Below are 6,953 nucleotides of genomic sequence, written 5' to 3'. Positions count from 1 at the left end.
TTAAAAAATAAAAAGTTTGAGAGAAATTTTTGCACACTTTTCATATTTTCTCCTGTAGATACTTTAGAGCTGTTAAATTCTAAAACACTGCTACATTTTAAATAAGCTTTGCATTTTGAAAATAGGACAGTTCTACATTTAAAAATGTCAGTGAAAGGTTTTAAAATTCCATTTCTTTCTGGGAAAAATGAAGGGTGATTCTAAGAATTGCCACATGAATTCCAGGGGATGTTGCAGTTGCTCTGCATGGGAACTGGGTGAAGTTTTTTGATCCACAGAACAGTTTACTCTGGTCACTGTGCACTCACTTAAGTGCACAGCATTTAATGGCTTGTTGTTTTGTTGTGGGTTTTTTTGTTTGTTTGTTTTTTTAATGTTGGTGGGGTCCCATGCAGCACATAGCACACTGAAATTCAAAAGAGATCAGCCAGCATGCTGTGTATATAGCACTGAAGAGGTAATAAAATACTCTCTAACAGTCAGACCAGAACTGTAAGCATTTAGGCACTGCTTTTAGATTTTTTTTTTTCCTCGGATACTCTGAGATAAAATGTTAATGGTAAAAATGATAACATTAACATATACTTTAATACATTTTCCATGAAGTTGGATTGCTATCACAAACAAGAGGGGTTTGAGAACTAAGACGAAAACACAATAGGTTATCTTACTAAGAGCAGTGCAATGTTTAGCATAGGCCTCTGAAATGATTTGCTGTTTTATTTAAGTCTATTATTAAGTTTAATCTCCTAGATGAGTTTCTGTTTTTTATGAACGGACAGCATTTCCTACAAGAGAGGGGTATGACCTGAGACAGCTTTATTCCTTGTTGAATTTCAAGTGCTATAAAAATGACAAAATTTCATTATGCTTTATGTGGTGAGTAGTGTTTATCTCCTACATTCTCATATCCCAGCAGTTATGTGCAATAAATCTAAAAATTCTCTGCCCCAAATACCATATAGTAATGCATAATAACTTGTCTGAGAGAAGTATTTCTGATTTCCCTTTCAGGCAATCTATATTCTAGCAATTTTTGGAATAATAGGAAGAGCATTAATATTGCTCATGTGTTCACATGGATTGAGTATCAATGACAATAAAAACAACTTCTACCAAACAAGAATACGTAAACACTCCTAGCTCTACACACCTATATACAAATTGTCTTTACCATAATCTTGATCTAGGTCTTCACTTACTCTTTCCATATACTACTTCTGTACCACTCTCGGGGTACCTAATGTTACTCATTCAACTCCATTTGGGAGTTACTCACATGCTGTATTAGTATCTTCCTGTTGCTGTTGTAGAAAAGTAATGTCAGTAAGTCTCACCCTAGATACTCTGAATGCTAAGCAGATAAAACACTGTGTCTTAGGAAATAATAAATGCAAGACTTTGCCAACTGTTATATGTAACACTCTGTGAAATACAGAGAATCCTAGCTTCTTTTCTTTCCTGTTCTCTCAGTTGTTCAGGAGTGCATGACATTCTTCCACACAGAACTCTCATTAACACTGAGAACAGGGCAGAAACAGCAGCAGAACTTTAAAGGAGATGTTAATATGCTAAATGTTTTCTTTGCACGCAGACCAAAAGGACACAATTAAGACCAAACTAAATGTGCAGTCTCTTTTAAACTGCTTTATTCTCCATAAGAAAAATCAAGTATCAATATTTAATAAAGATACTATAAAATTATGTTGCCTTAATTTAAAACTACTGGAAGAAATTCCAAGAGAGTAGAGACAAAATTCACTGAAGGCTCCAGCCTAGTAGAAAATTTGTATTAGCTATGGGTCACAATGTAAATGTACAAGCAACAGGACTAACTGCTAGCAGTAAACAAATATTTGAAGAGGTTTCATGCAGCACTTGCATGGCAAGAAATTAGCTATAAAAATCTATTAAGTATCATTATCATCAGACACTATGTCAGAAGATTCATCTCAGGAAACACAAATCAAACATCTGGTCAAGTGCAAACACATCATTCTGCAACTGATAGCCCAGCCAGGGGCACATTATTACTTCACAGAGGTCACTAACCCCATTCTCTTGAGAATGGAAAAAGAAATCTTAAAGCAAAGGCATAATAAGTCAGAAAAGAAAGTCAGTCCTTGAAAATCATTGAAAAACAGACTCAAACTTGTAAATGATGCAAATAAATTCACTGACAGAAAGGAAGAGAAAAATTTATCTCATTGTAAACTATCCTTTCTCACTTGAGATCAAGTTTGTTTTGTTGCATTAAGTAAAGAGAAGAATTTAGACTGCAGTGAAATGTGGTGTAACTCCATTAATGCTCTGCAGTCATGCTTGTGGGGACTTAGAAGAATGAACAGAAGCAGATCCCTAGTTCTGAAAACTGAATTGTTTTCCTCTAGTCAGTGTGTTAACCTCGGTTCACTTTAGCAGAGAAACGTGTTTTATTTGATTTTTATTTTTATTTGACTCAAAGCCATTGAAATCTAGTGGAAATTCTCACTCTGAATTCATGGTGTTTAGAAATAGTTTCTACTCAGTAAGTCTGAAACTAATTTCCACTCTAGCTAACATTTTTAAGTAGATATCTGTTGAGGCAGGAGCTATCTTTTGTTCAACTTACTCAGCACAAGAAGGATTCAGAAATTAATAGCTGGCTTGGATTATGCTTTTATACAAGTAATAATATGTAAATACTCATACTAGATAGTTATTTCATTACAGTAATTATAAGAGATAATAGACTGCCATCTACATTCTTTGAGGAGCCTTGAAAATCTCATCCATGACTACTGTCAATTCCTTTGCTTTTTATGCTCTTCTTTAGTGCAGACATCAGTAGTAAATTAGAAATGTCTATGTATGTACAAACAACAGATTAAAACAAAATTAGAAAGAACAAATACGTCTGTGGATCCAAGAAGAAGCAAGAATAAATCCTCAGGAGCTGCTTTTTCAAAGATAAGCTTGGGAACTTGCATGGCATTTTTTTATTGCCATGAAACTGATATAAAGATAAGTGTTTAAAAGTTTTCCTTATTGCTGTAGCATTTTTCCCTGTGAAACAGAATTACTGTAATAGGTCTCTCATCATATTCCGAGTAGTCTCACTGACAAAAAAAACTGCCTTGAAATTTTATAATGAAACTCCATAACACCTACCTCTTATGACCCAGTAATAGTTACTGCTACATAAACAGATCAGAAAGCAAGGCTTGAAGGTCACTGCATAATAGAATAAAACTGCCCATTCTAGACAATGAAACTGCAGCATTGAAAAGAATTTTGTATACAAACGGCTTCAGAAAACACTAAATGCAGAGGTAGACAGGGTGGAGCAGATACAGTGTTCAAGGCTGTGAAATGGAGCAGGCCAAGTCTTGTGAAAGGTAGACTAAGCTCAAACTCACATTGTTGCTGAAAGCACTCAGGCCTGCAGAGAAAAAGGGCAACCTTTAAAGGGGAGGAAGCAGTGCCTAGTCTTCCTCCAAGGGCAGCAAAAATCCAAAATGCTTCCAAAACAATAGGAAAAGCACGTTTTTCTCTCTTTTTTTTTTCTTCATTTTCCGTGTTTACTCCTTCACTGCTTTCCTTTCTCCCTACTAAATTCTTACCTTTTCACAGCTGATTTAATTTCTGGAGGCAAAAAGAAGCATTTTTTAGCTTAACAATCATCCCCATGCTTGTACTTACCCCACAGCACCTCAGTGCATTGACAGCAACTGCACATCTCTACCAAGGAAAGCTTCTGTTCTTAATTTCTCCTTGGTATGATCTCCCTTTGTTTCCTTTGAAATTTATCTTCAGCCAAGTTGCACACTATTTCATTTCTGCTGCTGCTTCTGGTTATATATTGTTGAGTTTTTCTTTGCTGATACTCTATAAACTGGCTGGTTATTTTTCACTATTTCTGAGAAGCTATGGCAAAAAAAAGCAATTCCTTTATTTGAGAATTCTGACATTTATTAGCATAATAAACTTCTCAGATGAAATTGCAGTTTTCCAGACAGCAAGAAATTTATTTTAAAGCCAGGTAAAACCTAGAATGAGAAATGGATGGAATAGGCAGAAAAATTAACGAAACTAAAATGAGGAAACAGTCCAAAGTGAAAATGATGATGCTGTTATGATGTTAAGTATGTCAGAATAGGACATGTAAGATAGAAAGCTATATTTCCAAGCCTTCTTATCCCTAAAATAAATAAATAAATAAAGGGAACTTGTGCACAACTCTGTAATTAGAAATAAATTGAACTATTCTCAACAGTGTCTATGAATGTGAATTCCTTTCTTCAATATTCTGTGTTTACACATTTCCAAACTCATGTACAATGAGTCAAATCTTCAAAAATTTCTAGAAATTGCATGTATTATTTTCCAGCATGCTTGGCAATCTGTCCTAAAACAAGTCATGCTATGCTTTTTTTTTTTTTTTCCAATAGTTCATGAAGGCAAAATACCAGTCTGCAAAGATGTCTGGCTGCTGAATACCACCTCAGTTACTCAGCACTGTCTTTGGACCATCAGTCCTACAGTCACTTGCTGTCTGGCCTCAGAGGTAAGTATGGATACTTACACTTCTTAACTTTAAAAGGTCTCTTTCCCTCATCCTGTAAAATAGGAGTCCAGTTCCTCTGTGACGAAACATGCAGATGTGAATAACCTGAGACTGAAGTGGTTCTTGAGATGCCTGTATATAGGGAGCAAGAGGAGATCTAGTTTCTCTGAGAAAGCAGCTAGTAGATAGCGGAGACTTTTGGAGGGGGTAGAAGGCTCTTGCTGAGTGTTCTACTGATGGCAGACGGGAAGGCAACTTACTGAAATGCACAGTGAATCACCACTGTGCTGAGCTCCATGCTCTGGTAGCTGGGTTAATGGCCACAGGTGCACTGTGGTCCAAGATCAGACATACCAGGCTTCTCATTTAACAGATCATAGATCGTACTAGAGGAGTTAATTTAGTCTACATTCAGAATTGCAGAGCTATATTCCATTTTGAGGATCCAGACCCTGGTGATCTGCAGAGGAGCACGCTTTAAAAAAATTCCAAGACACTTCAGGTATCTTGGCCCTTTATCTAGCTTCCAAGTCACTTTGTACCTCAAGATATCAGCCACAGCTAAAAAATGTCCTATCTCTGAAAATCCAGTTACTACAAAAAGCCCAGTTTTCTTATCTGAGAACTGTACACCAAGAACAGCTCCAGCGAATAAGCATTGCTTATTTACTGCATTTCCTGAATTGTTTTGTTATGAGGTGTTACAGTAATCACTTATAGCTCAGCAAAGGAATATATCTACTTCTGTGGCAAAGTAGAAGTAGGAATCTCCAGCATGTATCTTGTGCATCAGAAAAATAAACTAAACATGACAAGGTCAGTATAAGTTGTGGTTGTTGCTACAAATCAAACAGTGGTTACTAGAATAACAAGTTTATTCTAAATTGACCATTTTCTGTATATGAGGAGAATTCCTTCCAAGGCAGCTCAACTGCATGAAATTGTAAATAGAATGAGAATGACTTTCTGTCTCTGCTGCAGTGAACTTTGTCAGTCTGTATTGGAAAGCATGATAGCAAGACTCCAGCTATATCTGAACATTTGAGCAATCACAAACTGAAAAAGCACATTTTAAGACTGCATCTCTTGTTTTCAGAAGTGCACAACTGAGTGAAGAGATTGTCAATAGAAACTGACAAATTTTGCTTCGGAAAAAAGAGCTTGTTCAGCAATATTGGTACTTCATACAATGGTCAATGAATAGTTTCCATCCATACTTCAATCTGTTAAAAGTATGTGATTTTGCATTTTCAATCTTAAACATCAAGAAAATTAAGACAGCAACTTAGCTTTCAGTACAATTGGCCACAACCTTTTAAAAATTTCTGGAAATAGTCCTCATTTGCAATCTGTCAGTAATTTTTCACCTTTAAAATGCTAGCAATATGAATAATTGTTAGCGTGCGCGTTGCATAGAGCTTGTATCCCTGGACCTTGTATCCCTGGAAGCAAGTATGCTATATAAGATGGTATGTTGCTACAATAAAGTTGGAAGCTACTCATATTGAGTTGGTACTGCTTTCCCCACGCGTGAACCGGAGGGCAACCCTTTTGGGGAAACTTGGGGCGTTCCCCAACAAATAATGCTGGTAAATCACAAGTGAAACAGAAATATTTGGGGTCTTCTAATGAGGATACTCTTTGGCCATAAGACCAGTGGCTTAGAAAGTCTGTTAATTACTTTTCAGCATTTACTTTTGTGGCTGTTATTACTGCAGCTATCAAGAACACATTCCTATGAGTCCTGGTTACTCAAATAAAGGGCTGTAGTCTGGTGGATTCTTCTGCTGTCCACATGGCTCCAGTAGCAGCTCCCCACCTGAGGATGTGATGATTTCCTCCTAGAAAGATAAAACCAATTAGAGTATCATTCATAGACATCTTAGTCTTTCCCTCTCTTCTAAGAAAAGAAGTTGACAGCATTAAAAAAAATCACTGGATTGGTAATCAGCTACAAAGCATACTTGATAAAAATAAGTAAAGATTACCAAAGGGATCCTATCAACCATGTATTTTCTTCTTGCTTTCTTTTCTATTTATGTCAGTGGTAACTTGTGCTAATATCAAATAGTGGTATCAAATAGTCGATATACAAAAAATACCGTAATTTGACTCACCTCTAAGTTGCTATGTGTCATGGTTTTGTGATTTTCAGTTATTGGTATTCCACATCATAACATCATGTAGTGGACATACCTAGTTCTCAGAAGAGAAGGACTACTACAGTCCCCACGGTACTTTGCTCCTTTGTTACCATTTTCCAGTCGGAGGGAAAAGATAGAAGCTCGCAGTATAAAAACTTGCAGATCACGAGACCTCGTCCCTTTTTTTTCCGCCGTCTCTCGTCTTGGCAGCACCTCGCTCTCCAGCCGTCTTATCGTCGGTAGTAGAGTAAGGCCTACCTTGA

At 36.6% G+C, this 6,953-nt stretch overlaps 1 protein-coding gene across 2 annotated transcripts in view; it reads right to left on the bottom strand.

Moving 5' to 3' along the window:
• The window catches only part of SH2D4B (SH2 domain containing 4B), a 127,853-nt gene continuing 125,308 nt past the window's right edge, over nucleotides 4,409–6,953 (bottom strand). For both annotated transcript variants that reach the window (XM_021397968.1, XM_021397967.1), the window contains exon 8: nucleotides 4,409–6,387. In XM_021397968.1, the coding sequence (XP_021253643.1) occupies nucleotides 6,295–6,387 (93 nt within the window). In that variant the 3' untranslated portion in view covers nucleotides 4,409–6,294. The remainder of the gene's footprint in view (nucleotides 6,388–6,953) is intronic.

Source organism: Numida meleagris, chromosome 5 (genome assembly GCF_002078875.1).
Source record: "Numida meleagris isolate 19003 breed g44 Domestic line chromosome 5, NumMel1.0, whole genome shotgun sequence".
Taxonomy (NCBI): Eukaryota; Metazoa; Chordata; class Aves; order Galliformes; family Numididae; genus Numida; species Numida meleagris.
The sequence above is the reverse complement of the archived record's forward strand: the minus strand, read 5'-3'. Positions and strand labels throughout refer to the sequence as shown.